Source organism: Rhododendron vialii, chromosome 2a (genome assembly GCF_030253575.1).
Source record: "Rhododendron vialii isolate Sample 1 chromosome 2a, ASM3025357v1".
Taxonomy (NCBI): domain Eukaryota; kingdom Viridiplantae; phylum Streptophyta; class Magnoliopsida; order Ericales; family Ericaceae; genus Rhododendron; species Rhododendron vialii.
In genome coordinates, this window is record NC_080558.1 from 29,123,014 (window position 1) to 29,139,519 (window position 16,506).

General features: G+C 46.2%; 1 protein-coding gene and 1 non-coding gene across 2 annotated transcripts; one reads left to right on the forward strand and one right to left on the reverse strand.

Annotated features, from left to right (window-relative positions):
- Positions 1 to 933: 933 nt before the first annotated feature.
- On the reverse strand, positions 934 to 5,035 carry LOC131317388 (uncharacterized). The gene is made up of 3 exons (XM_058346944.1): positions 4,888 to 5,035; positions 2,417 to 4,734; positions 934 to 1,080 (listed from the first exon to the last, which is right to left on the reverse strand). Exons 1-3 carry the CDS (start codon positions 5,033 to 5,035, stop codon positions 934 to 936), a joined length of 2,613 nt encoding a protein of 870 aa, XP_058202927.1.
- On the forward strand, positions 4,521 to 4,627 carry LOC131318317 (small nucleolar RNA R71). Its single transcript, XR_009197640.1, has one exon. It is a non-coding gene; the product is annotated as a small nucleolar RNA R71 (small nucleolar RNA).
- Positions 5,036 to 16,506: the final 11,471 nt, after the last annotated feature.

Here is a 16,506-nt window from a genome sequence, read left to right on the forward strand (position 1 = left end):
TATAAAACTCAATAACAGCATTGTTATTATATCCAACTAACGGTTCAGTCCAGAATTGCAAACCTTTGCGCATGATGTAACAGAGACCCATGTGATCAGGCTTGAATTTCCCGGCATCCACTTGACGCTCATTCTTGAACTTCCGACTATCAAAACTGCCCTCCCAAGTCTTTCTTTTGTCAGCTGCAATCTCAGTCGAAGTCCTACGCCTTTTCCTACTCCGAGAACCTGAAGCTTCCTCCGGCTGACTTTCTTCCTCCTCTGCCAAAAAGTCATCTTCCTCCTCAATTTTCGGTTGAGAAGGAGGAGCACGGTGTGCTGTCTGTTTAATCCTCGGCATTGAAAGCAAATAGGGATTTTGGGTATTTTCAGATTTTTGAGGGAATTTTCTAGGGTTTTGGTTTCTGAGTGGAAAAATGAGAATGTAGGGTAAGAATATAGTGGGGGCGAGGATAAATGAGTGAAAAATAGGAAGAAAGTTCGGATTTTTGAGGAAAAACAAGAGAATTTAGGATTTAAAAGAGGAAAAATGGATTTACCTCTTTTTGGCTTGAAAATCACGAAATTGGTGGATGAATCTTGAGTTTTGTTGAAGGAGATGAGGGATTGGGTGGGTTTATGGAAGAATATGGAGTTTTTGGGTGGAGATTAAAGGTTTAGGGCTAGGGTTTTGGAGTTCAATGGAGGAATGGAGAGAAGGGTAGTCGGCTGTTGAAAATGAAGTGGTGCACTATTCGTAACTGAAGTCTGAATTGATCTGCACTGAAAACCATCGGTACCGATAGGCAATACTTCATTCCATCGATGCCGAGCCTGTTACCTTTGACTTGAAAAACATGTTCGATACCGATAGATATTATAACTTCTAATCGGTACCGAACTGCTTAGATGGACTCCTGAAATTCCCTCGATACAAATACCAGGCGAGAGCTTCTACCGATGCTGACTTTTTTCTAACTCAGAATTTCTGCCTTTCTTCAATTTGGTCCCCGGATTTTCCAACAACTCCTCCAATAACCTCCCAAAACACCTTTTGAACAATGAACACACATCCCGACAACCCTCCAAACAATCGGTCACCTAGGTTAAAACAAACAACGGGAAAAGACTGGATGAAGTAGGACGAGGTGACACATATGTGGTATGATCATGCAAAGAATGCTTTGTATCCTTTCCTAAGTGCGTTTTGGATTCCAAAATGATTGAAAATCGACATTCAAACACAATTAGAGATGGACATGCGATTATTCACCTACACTACAAGTATGTTTATTGAAAGATGGGGATATGGACCAAAACTTGCTCAAAAACTTAACTCAACACCTAGACTATTCAATTTCAACTAAGCATGTGAATTGAGAAGTACAAAATTTCTTAGGATTGCTACGAACTCTTGCCAACTAACAATTATAGAGCATGCAACAAGTCATGGAAAAGAGCTAAAAACTATGACAAAAGGAAGAATTGCAAGTAAAAAGCTTTATTTATTTTTGAAAATTTTCAATTTTCTCATTTTTTTTTGGATTTTCAATTTGTATTGTTTTTGGATTTTTCAAATTTTTCACAAAATCAAACAAATAGCACATAAGTTAACCCTCCCCCCCAACTTAGAGCGATGTTATGCCCTCATAGCATGAAGAACAAGAATGAAGAGAGTAAGAGTGCGCGAATGTACCGTCCAAGGGGAATGTCAACCCCTAAATACCTCAACCAAGTTGGAGGATTTCATGTCAATGTCTCGTTCCAGTCAAATTAGATGCTTCCAAGGTTTACTCCTTCGGTTCTAGCAACTTGGAACGACAGCTAGTCACACTGGGCCATATCCAAAGCTTTATCGGACTAACAACCGTGGCTTGTAGCCACACCCATGCTTAGGGCTCCTGAACGCCTCCTCACCCCGGCCTTAGGCCCAAACTACCAAGGTTGGTGTGGTAGCATATAAATCCTGTAGAAGACTTAAGAGAATGACTTTCCACAAAACAATTGACATTAGAACCATCGGCCCGTATTATCCGGTTTCAAACAAAAACAAAAATGAAAAGACAGAAAATAAAGAAAAACAAGAAATAATTAAAAGCTGACAAAAATATGCAAAACAGAATGAAATGCACCACCTGATCATCACGCGATCACACGAGTCATACTTTTCTTCCCATCCCTTACTGGTGGGGTAAGAAATGGGTGGCTATACTAGACCGTTGAAAATTTGTTATGTTGGCGCCCGTAATAAAATTTATCGCTTGACCTCGCCAAACAACTAAGTTCAGCGTCCCCTAAGATCAAAACAAAGTAAGAAAAGATACAACCTAGCGTGCACTCTAGGCAATATCAAACCTCACCCACAAATCTAAGTTGCCACCGATTAGGGACAATCTCGGAGAGCATGGATCATTAACAATAAACTATTACCACTTACCCCCCAACTTTGAGTACACTTCGTAGGTCCATAATCTATTGTAATAGCATCTACCAAATCAGCACATGAAGCCATAGATTCAGGCGGCACAGGCTGTAGCCCAAGTTCTAATGGGGACCTTACAAAAGGAGTGGGCGGTTCACCCACAAGAGTGGGTGTAGGCTCAATTTCGATTTGTCGAGGAGGGGTGACCATTAAGTGTGTAGAACCAAGTAAAGTGTTAACCTCCTCAATAGACTGATCAATATCAAAATTCTCAAAGTCAAAATGAGCCAAACAAACGGCCAATGGGTCATCGGTCAAAATAGAAGGCAACACCTCCTCCACTAAGTCCTCTAAGACATCGACTGCGAAGCAGTCTTCCTCCATTGGAGAAGGTCTTGCAGCCTTGTAAACATTAAGCTTAAGGGTCATGTTTCCAAAGGTCACCTCCATTTCCCCACTCCTCACATGAATATTAGCATTGGCCGTCGCCAAGAAGGGACGACCAAGAATAATTGGAGTTTGTTTAAAGGTTTGCACTGGTTCTGTGTCAAGGACTATAAAATCAGCCGGAAAGTAAAAATCATTAACCTTAACAAGAACGTCCTCAACTACTCCACGTGGCACCTTAATGGATCTATCAGCTAATTGTAAGGTAACCGACGTGGGCTTCAACTCCCCAAGCCCCAATTGTTCGTACACCGAGTAAGGTATCAAATTGACACTAGCCCCTAAGTCTAGCAATGCTCGCTCAATGACATGGTTCCCTATTCCTATGGAAATAGTAGGGGTGCCTGGATCTTGTAACTTAGGGGGAGCAATTGATTGGAACACTGAGCTCACTTGCTCGGTGAGAAGGACCTTTTTCGATACATTGGTTTTACATTTCCTCTTTTGAGTACAGAGGTCCTTCAAAAACTTAGCATAAGTGGGGACTTGTTTGATCGCATCTAGGAGAGGAATGTTTACTTTGATTTGCTTAAAAACCTCAAGGATATCCTCCATAGATGCTCCCCTCTTAGGAAAGGGAGATGGTGCATTCAAACATGATGGGAACGGGGCTTTAGGCACATAGGGTGGTACCTTGGAGCCCGCTGACACAAAAGTGGGTGATGCAGGTGTGACTGGAGGGGTTCCCTCTTTACTCTGTGAACTCTCCTTCCCAAAGTCATCGAGGTCGGAGGGAGCCAAATGCTCATTTGGCTTCACTTTCTCTGGTCGGGTTTCGACCTCTCTCTTATTGCGTAAAGTCATAATTATCTTAGCATCAGCAGGAGGCGAGTCATGAACCACAAACTGTCCTCCATGGGGTTGGACAGGTTGACTGAGCAACCTACCTTCTTCTCTACGATTGAGTGCATTGGCTATTTGAGCCACTTGGGTCTCTAACCTTGTGATGGACTGTGTGTTGGTGCGCACCTGCTGTTGGGTGTCATTTAGTCTATCAAGTGCTTGTAGCACCTTTTCCTCAAAGGATGGATCCCGCGAGGATTGGGGATGTGCTTGTTGCTGATTCTGTGAGAGATAGGCCGCAGGGTTAAACTGCATGTTGAATGGCCTAGGCCGCTGGGCGAAACTATTACCCTGGTGTTCCGTCTTCCATGAGAAATTGGGATGTTTGCTCCATCCCTGGTTATAAGTAGTGGAAAAAGGATCATTACCCGGTTTGGAGAAACCCTGCGTATTGGCATACCCTTGTGCAGCATTAACATGTTCTTGCACAAACAAAGGGAATTGTGGTGCTGCAGGACAGTCAACAATATAATGGGCCGGACTAGCACATAAAGAACATGCCTCCTGATAAGGTGGAGGCTGTGAGGTGGCCAATTCCTTGGTGAGAAGCTGTTCAACTTTCTCAGTCAGTGCATCTACTTTAGATTGGAGGTCATGAGATGGTTTAATCTCATACATACCTCGTGGCTTATCAGAATCAGTAATGACTGACTTAGTTCTCCTCTCAAAAGAAACATTTTGCAGGGACCCTTCGCTCATAGTTTCAAATAACTGCCAGGCATCCTCTTCATTCTTAACCATCACAGAGCCTCCGCATGAGGCATCAACCATTACACGATGCTGCGGATGCAGCCCGGAACAAAAACTCTGTACTAGTTGCCACTTAGGTATGTCATGGTGCGGACACTTACGAATGAGATCCCCATATCTCTCCCAAGCCTCATAGAACTGTTCATTCTCAGCTTGTTGGAAAGTGGTAATCTCCTGCCGAAGTCTAAGTTTTTTTCCTATGGGAAAGAATTTCTTAAGGAATGCCGCACTCATTTGCGCCCAAGATATTATAGAATTAGCTGGCAAAGTACTAAGCCAATGTTTAGCGTTCCCTATTAAAGTGAATTGAAACAAAATCAATCTCAATGCATCCATCGGAAAATTATGAATTAAAAGCGTGGAACTGAGGGCTTCAAATTCAGTGATGTGTTGATATGGATCCTCTTGAGATTGCCCTTGAAACTTAGGGAGCATTTGGAGTGTACCAGGCTTAATCTCATAGTTGTTAGCCGTGATTGCGGGTAATCGTACACATGATGGTGTAGTGTAAGCTGTGGGGGCCAAGTGTGAGTTGAGAGGGAGGGGGTTAGGTATCACAACCCTTCTCTCTCCATTAGGATCATCACCTGCCATTGTGACTAAGTCGGTCTTTCTATTACCCCTACGTCTCTTTTCCAAGTCAAAATTAAGGGGTACGAGTTCAGGTTCCTGTGACCGACGACCAAGCATGCAAGTTCAATACCCCTTGATTGTAAAAATGGGGTACTCCAGACACAGACACTAATTTGCCAAAAATAAGAACAAACTCACAGTGAGTCAACGAAATCGTTTTATATCACGGCACTGCTTCTCCACAATGATCTTTGCTCGTTTGTCGCCTCGTAACCTGTAGCTAAGAATACCAAAACTAACAAACAAAATAAAAATAAATTACAATGAACTAAACTAAAAACTAATTAAATTAACGCAACCGTTCAAACTGTCCCCGGCAACGGCGCCAAAATTTGACCGCGTCGTTCTGTGTCAAAAATAAATTTATAAAAACCAAGAATTAACTACTACTCCGTAGAATAATGGTTAAGACCGAGTGTCGATCCGCAGGGACAGATTGGCTAAGTTACTATAATTCAATCAACTTCTAGATTAATTTAGATAAATAAAGATTGATTGGTTGATTTGTTTTGAAGAGCTAATTAAACTAAAGAGCAATTTAATTAAAAGATTTAGAAACGATGGAGGAAAATATCTAGGGTTTAGAATCCATCCCAACCGCGTAACAACAATATGCATAGGTTAAGTTTATTTATTCGAATCAAAAGGGATTATCGGTAGGACTTGCAAATCCTAACAATAATCGTCAAGAAAATAATTGGGTTATTAAAAGGCATAGACTATCCCATAGCACAGACCGTCTCTCAGTAGCACGGTTCGGCCACCTAACGGCGCGATCCGTCTTACGAGCATAATCTATCTCAGAACTCCAACCACAATCAATGAAAACCATTGCAAAACTAGGTATTTGAAATCTAGAATACAAATACTCAATCGATAGAACGAATTAAAATCAATTCATTCAATTGAAACGAAAAGGATTTTGAGTTTTACAATCGATCTGAAAAATAAACCAAAACCCATGCATAAAAGAAGTTACTTGGCGCGAAGTTTCATCTTCTCCCTAGACAAGGGGTTTAGCCGGCCATGGGAATGGGAACCGTAGATGTATGGATTGATGAAATCATGGTCGGAATGCTAGAAAATCCACTGATCCGGTCGAGAACCCTGCGTTCAAGAACTGCCGCAGCCCCCGTGCAAGAAGTCGTCACGCCTGATCGTCAAAAAGTCCCGCCTCCATGTCAGTAGCATTATATTTTATAGTGTAGGGTTTTAGGCCATGAATTACATTAAGGCCCTTTGGACTCTGGGTAATAATAAATTAATCATGCAACTTTTAGACAATCTGCACTATGACCCCAAGCTTCTTTTAATCTTCTTATTAATCAACCCAATTTGCACATTTTCGCACCCATCAATCTTTGAGGCCTGCAAACACCATAAAACACTAAAACGCATCAAGTAACAAAGTAAACGGATAAACAATGTGTAAATTAGAAGGAGTAAATGGGTGCTTTTCAACACCTATCAGGTACCCATGCAAATACATCAACATATTCCTTCAGAAATCTTATTGATTCAGCTTTTTCCTCTTCTGGCAATGATTCCCCTACCAAGAAATATCTCTCAGGATCAGTCTCGTTGATCTGGATTTTCTCCAAGCCTTCAACCACCTTTTCAGCCGGACTTCTTCTAACATCTTCGATAGTTGGTTGATCTGGTACTTCTAATGTATGGACATGGTGGACCTTTGGGGCTCTTTTAATAATGGAGATCAAACATTGTTGAGCCACTTTCTGATTGCCTCTGAGCACTTCAACCCCATTTGATCCTGGGAATTTCACCATATGGTGATAAGTCGAGGAGACTGCTCTCATCTTGTGCAACCATGTCCTTCCCATAATCGCGTTATAGGAAGAAGGAACATCGACAACTAAGAAATCAGTCCTCAGCACCACTGACCCAGCCCGAACAGGTAGTGTTACTTTTCCAAGAGGCCAGACTGCTCCTGCACCAAACCCAATCAAAGGTGTTGTACACTGCTCTAAGTCTGTCTGGGCTAACCCCAGCTTCTTGAATGCATCGTAGTACATCACCTCTGTACAACTTCCAGAGTCCACTAAAATCCTCTCAATGTCATATTCCCCAACACGTAGGGTTATGACCAGAGCATCGTTGTGAGGTATTTGGACCTCTCCTAGGTCATCATCAGTGAATGATATGTTCTCTTTGCATACATCATTCTCTCGCCCTCTTTTGTTTCCCAGTCGCATCACATGCTGATCGTGCTTAACTTGCTTTTGTAACAGCCTAACCTCATTTCTCGTATAAGGTGTGGCCAACCCATGTGTCATATGGATTACTCCTTTAGGGTTTTGCTTGTAACCCAGCTCCATAGCTTTCCCTTTCTCCTTTGGATCCTCCTGGATAAATTCCTTGAGATAACCCCGAGAGACCAAATCATCAAGGTGCCTCTTGTACATCTCGCAATCCTCGGTCATATGGCCCCAATCTTTATGGTAACTGCAGTGCTGATTCGTAGCACGTTTTGCATCCTTGTCTCCGCCTAGACTTGGTGGCCATTTAAAATATGGCTGATTCTTTATTCGATAAAGAATCCTATATATTGGCTCCTTCCAAACCGTAGTGATAGAAAAGAAAAATTTGGGGTCAGGAGCTTGCTTATCCTTGTACGGCTCTTTCTTAGCCTGCCCATACTCCCTTCTCTCTCTATAAGTCTTGGGTTCTGGCTTATCCACTTTTTTGGCAGGTGCCTTCGGCTGTTCGGCAACTGTCCTGCCATCTTCACGGAGTATGTCATCCTCCATTCTGGCGTGTTGCTCTATCCGTTCCATCAATTTAGCCAGTGTGGCTACCGGATGTTTATTCAATGAACGACGTAGCTCTCCCCGAACAGGCAAACCAGTCTTGAAGGTAGCAATTGTGTACTCCTCACTGCAACTTTCAATCTCGTTGAAAGTTTCCCAGTACTTCTTTGCATAATCCCTGATCTGCTCGTTCTCCTCCTGTTTCATAGTGGATAGACTCTCAAAGGTCTTAGGGGCCTTTCTGCTCGTCAAGAAACGAGCAGTGAATTCCTCGGCCAACTGCCTCCTTCCTCGTATGGATCGCGGGCCCAGTTTATGAAACCAGGCTAAAGCCACCTTACCAAGGCTAGAGGGGAACATCTTGCATAAGATGGCATCATCTCCCTCATGCATGAACATAGCCTGCTGGTAATGCTGGATGTGAGCTACGGGATCCGTATTTGTCTCGTAAAGTACGAACGCACCGTGCTTCACTCTGTTCGGCAACCTAGCCTCTTGTAGCCTCTTTGCAAAAGGGGAGGCTGCAATATTACTTAGGGCCTTTCGTGCTGCTTCTCGTGCAGTCACTGTCCCATCCTCATGTTCCTTCGATTTGTGAACTGTAGCCTCGACCCAATTAGCATCTGGCCTCTCGTACCTATCTCAATGATGCTTCCTTTTTTCCTCCTCTTCTGGGGTGGAACTTCTGTCTCTGCTCCTCATTTTTCGTGAAGAAGCCCTTCGCACCGGTGTTCGGCTTCTACTTCTGCTTCTCCTTTTTCATGGAGAAGCTTCGTATCTCCCTTTGTTAGGACTCCTGCTCGTTTTCCTTTGTGAATGAGTCTGCTTATGGACTACCAGAGTCCGTCCGTCCGTCCTTTTGGGAATTTGTGGGGGCGTGATTTCTTCGTGCTCCTTCTGGTGTGGCCGCCTCCGAATGTGGGACCATGAATGCTAACGCTGGTCTTGATGTACCTGCAGAACCGGAGGGGGCTGTTCCTCCGGGAAGAAGCTCCGATGAATAAGTCAGTAGGTGGAAAGAGGGAGAAGTTTAGTAAGAACAATATGTTGAAAGCGAGAAGTGCTGTTCAAGCCCAGATTAGGGATCCCCCCTCTCAGTGGTAATGCTTCTCTATTTATAGGCAAAGAAATGGAGTGCTGAGCAAGTTGGTCATACTTTCCACGTGTCACGTTCTGCCCGGTTGGCGCCTTCTAGCAAGGCCATTTAATGAACACCACTTCCCTAGTCTTTCAGAGCCACATGGGTTGATGTCAGAAAGGTCACATCGTTCAGAGATGTCACTTCGACTGTCAGAGAAGACAGCTTACTTATCAGTAGATATTTATGGAAGGTTCCACAATCGTCTAAGCTCGGCGGGACCCACTTCCGCCATACGAATTATCCGAGCGTAGGATATCCCGACCGAAGAAAACCCTAGCCGAACAAACGGAAGTTCGTATCTGTGCGCTTGATGAGACCCTGAGCGAACTCATGTGTCATACGTTCGGATACAGCTTATAATCGTTCGGTGAAGTACTTGTGGTTCCGTCTATCCTTCGGATAACTATTGGCAAGTTTGCCCGAAGCCCAAACTTATTTACAGGTGAACTGAGGTAGCTTAGATGACAGATCAAACAGCGTGTGAACCCTCACTCCCCCTTTCTGGACCTTATGCCCCTTCGGATATTTCGGCCCACTACAATAGCCCCTCAACTCCTTCTTTCCTTACTCGAAAATGGAAGGAGGAGTTGAATAAGAATCTGGCCGAACGTAGACATAAATCCGAAGAACGATCGACTGGACGAACCGTTGAAGTTGAACGGACAAAAATGTTTGGAACGCTTCGATATGAGTGCGCAGCTTTCATTAAATGCTTCTGTAACCGTCGATTTGAATCGATGCCAAGTGTCACGATTTCATTGGGTAGTGGTACGGCACCTTTCACACCTGCCACGTGTCCTTCATCGAGCGGCACATCAGTCTCCCGCCCAAATCTAACGGCCAGGGTTAGAGACCACTTTGAATTCCACACCCAGTATAAAAGGGGAGAGGGAAGGAGAGAGAAGGTTACTCTCTCTCTGACTCTCGATCATTTTTCTGTTCAAGCACCATTCCAGACTGAAATCACCAGAAATCTGCATATTTGAAGGTTTTTGATCACAGATTTCTCTTGATTTCTCAGGTACTTCTCGAGTTCTTTCATCCGTTGATATGATTTGTGTGTTTTTTTGAGTGTTTTTGCCCCTTTTGTTGGCTTTTTCTTTTTCGTTTGGACTGAAACGACCGCCTGATAACCCAGGTGTTCATGTGTTCGTCCGAACATGTGAACACCTTCAAATCGTGTTCTTCCGAACACGCGAACACCTTCAGATGTGAGGTTTTTCCAAAGGGGTAGTCTTTAAGAAGCTTTACAAGCCCTGTTAAGCTTCTCAATCTCTGTTTCCCCATTGGAAACGCGTAGGGTTCCCCATTGTTTCCCTGAGCGATATAAGTCCTTCCTTCGGAATTTCTTCCGAAGGGATATCGCTCGGGAAATAACTGAGCAGAGTTGGGATCTCCCCTAATGACACAGAACACCGAACGTAGGCACTTAGATTCCTGGCAATGCAAATTGCTAACGGTCTTATCCCATGCACTTATTTGTTTCTAGGTATGGAGTCTGCAAAGTCAACTTCTTCGGGCGAATCTTATCGGTCGGTGGATTCCGAAGATTCGGATTTTGGTGGTTCCGAACCAGGGTTAGCCGAAGCTATAAGAGATTTCGCCCGGAACTACCGAACGGGGTCAAGTGGAAGGATCCCCGAGGGTGTAGAAGGAATCGACTACCCCGCCATGGTGGCTCCTCTCCGAATAGTGGGGCCGGACCCCGATATTATAGATATAGGCGAGTCGTCATCCGAAAGTCCTCATGACGAAGCAGAAGAGGAAGAAGAGGCCGAAGGAGCTGACGAAGCCGAGTCGGGACCAGGGACTCCCCTCGTTTCGTCACGCCGAGCGAGTGAAGGAGCAGGATTTGTCGGGGAATCCTCGTCGCATCCGCCGAAGGCGAGGAGGAAGATCGTCCCAATGGATCCCGATGTGATTCCTGACCGAACGGGGAAGGACCCCTGCCCTTACTTGGAATGCTTCCAAGATAAGAAGAGCCTGGACACCTTCCGAGCCGTTTATGACATCCCCAACGACGTTATCATTACACCCGTCCGAGGGAACCGAATAAGATACAGTGACGAACACGTCACCGTCCCCTTGATGGCAATCACAGAAGGGGGCCTTCGGTTCCCGATGCACAGAGTTTTGAGAGAGATACTTCACCGTTTCAATCTCACTCCGTGCCAACTGAGCGTCAACTCCTACCGCATCATTCACTCGGTAATCGTCCTTGCCGAGGTGAAGATGTTCCGACTAGAAGCCTTTCACTTTTTTGAAAATTATATAGTGTCGAGAAACGTTCGGTACTCTCGGTACTACCTCTGCTCCCGGAGGAAGATGCAAAAGATCATTCCCGAGGGCATGTACGACTCGGAGAAGTGGGCCTCCGATTACGTCGAGGTTCGGGGAAACTTTCAGTTCCCCGAACAAGAGTATGGCCAATTTGAAATAGCCACACGAAGGGGAACGCCGAGTAAGAGCACTTGTCCGTTATTTCAAATGTTTATCCCTTCTGTTGCTCTGATTTCACCTGTCAATTTTAACTGACAATTTCATGATTTTCTTCGGCAGATACCACCAAGCTTAACAAGGTACTATTAAGGGCGGCCAAAGGTTGCGGTCTTGCCGACTCCCTGCTTACAATCCCAGGGGAGGAGAGAGACGCCCCAACAATCCTCAAATATAAAGCTACATACGGCGGTCGGATCCTACGAAAGGTAACTGACGAGCCCGAGCAGTCCGAGGACATCCCACAAGACCTCCAATCGAGCTTCGACAAACCCCTCCGAGGGTCAATCCGACTTCCGACCGAAGAAAACCCTTTCCTTGAACAAGAAGTTATGCCTCCAAGAAATATCAAGGAAGTTCTCCAGAAGAAGCTGGAGGAAAAAGAGAGGGAGAAGGCCCAACTACTGAAGGCTGGAGCCGCAGCCGCTTCGGGCTCGGCGCCGAGCAAGAAAGCCCCACCTCCCCCACCCTCCAAAAAACGACCACTGAGCGCCCCTCTTTCCCCGAAGGAACCACCCTCGAGCAAGAAGACAAGGGCGGCCTCGAAGGGAAAGGGCCAAGAAGTGGAGCAACCGAAGGAAGCCCCCGCAGAAGGAGAAGGGAGGGTGCCGGCCTTAGACCTTGACACCCCATGGGTGCCAAACTTCATCACACCTGGCAAGAAACAGGTTCTCAAATAGGACAGCCTGAGGGAGGACCCCTCTCTGGCTTTCACTCTCCACTCGGGGCTAGCTTTGCCGAGGGATGTACAGAGTCCCCCTTCTCTGAAAGCAGCCCTGAGTGAATACTACTATCACGTTGGAAGGGTAAGTAAATTCTTTCATACTTGCAATGATTTTTTGCACATATGCCTTATTTCGTCGGAATGACTTTCATTTTGCTTTGTTTACAGGCCACCCAGTCCATAATGAGTGCCCAACTTCATCTCACCGAGTATGACAAGAAGTCAAAACTGTAGAAGCAGTCGGTGGAATACAACAAGGCCCTGGCCGAGGATTACAAGAAGGGCTTGGAGCAATCCGAGCTCGTGAGGCAAAGCCCTGGAGGTCCAGGTTGCTAATCAAAACGACCTCATCAAGGGTTGCAGGAGTCGGCCGAGCAAACCAGAGCCGAAGGCAAAGATGAGGGGCTGGCTGAGGGGAGAGCCTTGGGGAGAGAAGAAATGAAGAAGGAGATGGAGAAAGAGATGCTGGGGCAGTACGAGAAAGGATATGCCCAGGCCGAAGAAGATGTGGCCGATCAAATCCTTGAAGTGCAGGATGAGATCAAGGAGGGCCAGCACAAAGAGAGCTTTATGCTCGGCTACAATAGGGGTCTTGACGACGCAGGCGTTGAGGCTGACGACGAGAGGAGGAGTCTGGTGGAAATACCACCCTTCGCCCTTGCCGAAGTTGCAGCAGAGGAGACAACAGCTGACTCTGCCGACTCGACCACCCTACCTGCCCCTGCCGACGCTCCAACCCTACCAGCCCTGCCGACGCTGCAGCAGATTAAATTTGTTCTCGTTTAGTTTTTGTTTTTGAATATTTTTGAATATGGTTGGCTCCGAACAATGGGAACCCTGCCAACCATTGGATGTAACTAAAACATGTTGGAGAATTTCTTTTTGAATGACAATTGTCTATTCGTTCGGTATGGATGTTGTTTCCAAGTATATAAATATTTGCCAAGTCTTTTTATTCGGTATATACATCATAACTCAGAAATTTTCGAAGTCTTTTCATTCGGAAGGACTGTTTATGTGATTTTGAAGTCACTAAGAGATGAACTCAGGTTTACCCATATAGTAGCCCCCTGCCCTATTGTATTACTGGAGGAATAGAATAAGGCAGTAGGATGGGAAAACTGAACCGAAAAAGTGATCATGGGTTTCGAGAGTTTCACCCGAACAAACAAATGGCTTCGAGAATTTCACCCGAACAAACAAATTACCATGGGCTTCGAGAGTTTCACCCGAACAAACAAATGGCTTCGAGAATTTCACTCGAACAAACAAATTATCATGGGCTTCGAGAATTTAAACCAAACAATCAAATTAGCATGGGCTTCGAGAATTTCACCCGAACAAACAAATTATCATGGGCTTCGAGAATTTCACCCGAACAAAAGATGTTACCGGGGCTAGATGAAATACCCCAAGTACAAGAATAAAAATAAAGCAGAAGAGGTTAAATGGGGAATGCCAACACTAGCCATGGAATTTTCTTAGTTTTTGAGCATTCCATGGATTGGCGATTGGCGTTCCATCCATCTCAGCAAGCTTATAGACACTGTGCCCGATCTTCTCCACCACTCGGTAAGGGCCTTCATAGGGATCCTTCAGCTTGGTCAACTTTGTCGCTTCGGTAACCATCCGAAGGACTAAGTCCCCGACGTTGAATGGTCGAGCACAAACATTGTGGTTGTAGCCCCTTGCAACTTCTTGCTGGTACGCGGCGCGCCGAAGGTTAGCATTGTCACGTAGTTCTTCGGCTAAATCTAACTCGGCACCCACAAGAGCATTGTTGTCTACAGGGTTAAAATTCTCCGTCCGGGCTGTAGGGATCATAGTAGATAAAGGGAGGACAGCCTCCATACTGTAGGCCATAGCAAACGGAGTACGGTCGGTGGACCGCCGAGGTGTTGTTCGATAGGCCCACAAGATGTGTGGAAGCTCTTCCACCCACTTACCGAGCTTCCGATCCAGACGACGCTTCAGCCCCCGAGTGATTGTCTTGTTCGATGCTTCGGCTTGTCCATTACCTTGAGGATATGCCACCGAGGAATTTTGGATGGTGATGTGGCGCTTCGCATAAAAAGCTTTGAGAGCGGAGGCAACAAATTGGGAGCCATTATCAGAAAGGATGGCGTACGGTACGGCGAACCTGGAGATGATGTGCTTCCAAATAAAGCGTTCCACGTCCCCGGCGGTGGTCTTGATCATGGGGGAAGCTTCTACCCACTTGGTGAACAAATCTGTGGCAGTGAGCATGTACTCAAATCCTCCAGGCACCTTCGGCATCTTGCCAACTATGTCAAAAGCCCAAACCGCGAACGGCCACGGACTGGTGATCATTTTAAGGGGGAATGCAGGCTGGTGGATGAGAGATGCTTGCTTTTGACACCGAACACAGAGCTTCACGTATTCTTCGGATTGTTTGACCATCTTCGGCCACCAATAGCCTTGTGTCAGGGCACGCTGTGCAAGGGACCGTCCTCCTGAGTGAGCCCCACAGCTACCCGAATGAAGTTCCTCCAGAAAGGCTGGCACAAGGTCGTCGTGGACGACACGCAGATCGGGGCCAGTGAAAGTTCGTCGGTAGAGATTTTTGTTCGGTCCCAGGAAAAAATTGGCAGCTCGGCAACGGATTTTGTACGCTTCGCGCTTGTTCGTCGGTAGCACTTGGTTCTTCAGGTAAGCAACCACAGAATCCAGCTGGCTTGGGCCGAGGGTGATGGCCATAACCTGTTCACACGGCTTTTCAAAGTTTGGTTTGGGGACCTCGTCAAAGGTGATGGTGCGACTGCCCGAGGTCTTGTAGACTGAAGCAAGACCTGCAAGGGCGTCAGCATGGGCGTTATGCTCCCGAGCGATCCACTCCACTTCTACGCGTCCAAATCTTCCGAACAAAGCTAAGACGTGGCTCACGTAAGCATTCATACGTTGATCTTTGGCTTGATAATCATCGTTTAAATGCCCCACAATGAGCTGAGAGTCACAAAAGACATGAACCGAATCTGCATCCAGCCGAAGAGCAAGTTGGAGGCCTGCAATTAGAGCTTCATATTCCGCCTCGTTGTTCGTCGCCGTGTACCCAATCGAAACCACGCTTTCATGAACAGTCCCGCTGGGTGACACAAGGACGATGCCTGCACCAGCTCCATGAACATTAGAAGCTCCATCAATGATCAGTCGCCAAGCGTCGCCGGAGAAGAGCTTCCATTGTCGTTTGGGTTTCTTGCGTCCGAGGGAATACCGAGCACGGAGTGGTTCGGCATGACAGCTGGACGGCCCATCCAAAACCTCTTCTTCTTGAATCCGAGCTTCTTCAGCGGCAGTTGCCAGGGCATTGGCCTCGTCTTGTAAGCCGGGGGTGAGTTCGGCAAAGAAGTCGGCCAAGACCTGCCCTTTGATAGCTGTCCGAGGCTCGAATTGGATGTCGAAGTTGGCCAAGTCTTGAGAGAACTTCAGGATCCGGCTCGACGTGTCTGTTTTCCGAAGAACAGCTTTGAGAGGAAACTCAGTGAGGACCACAATCCTATGGGATTGAAAGTAGGGCAAGAGGCTCGTTTTAGCAGAAACGAGAGCCAATGCTAACTTTTCCATAGGCAGATACCTCGTCTGAGAATCCGTCATCGTTTTACTGGAATAGAAGATCGGTTGATGGTCCGTCCCCTCTCTCCGAACAAGGACCGCGCTCGTTGCATGGTCGGAAACAGCAAGGTAAAGATATAGATCTTCATCGGGTAGGGGCTTGACGAGCAAAGGAGCGTGAGATAGGTATTGCTTTAAAGATTGCAGAGCCTGCTCGCACTCCTCTGTCCATACAAATCTGCGTCGGCTTGTTGTGATTGCTCGGAAGAACGGGCGGCAGAGATCGCTCGAACGTCGAATAAAACGATTCAAGGCAGCAACCATCCCCGTGAGCCGCTGTACCTCTTTAATTGTCGTCGGAGCTCGGAGCCTCTGCACAGCCAAAATTTGGGTAGGGTCAGCTTCGATCCCTCGGCGACTCACCATGTACCCTAGGAATTTCCTCGAGCTAACGCCGAACGCACACTTCTCGGCATTGATACGTAACTTCCTATGTTTTAGAACAGCAAAGACCTCTCCCAGATCTCGAAGGTGATCCCAAGCGAATATGCTTCTGCAAACCAAATCGTCAATATAAGCTTCTACTTTTACGCCGAGCATGCCAGGAAACATCTTCGTGATGGAGCGTTGGAAGGTGGCGCCTGCATTCTTCAGGCCGAACGGGACAACCTTGTAGCAGAAAGTTCCCCGAGGCAAGATGAAGGCCGTTTTTTCCTGATCTTCCGGATCCAAA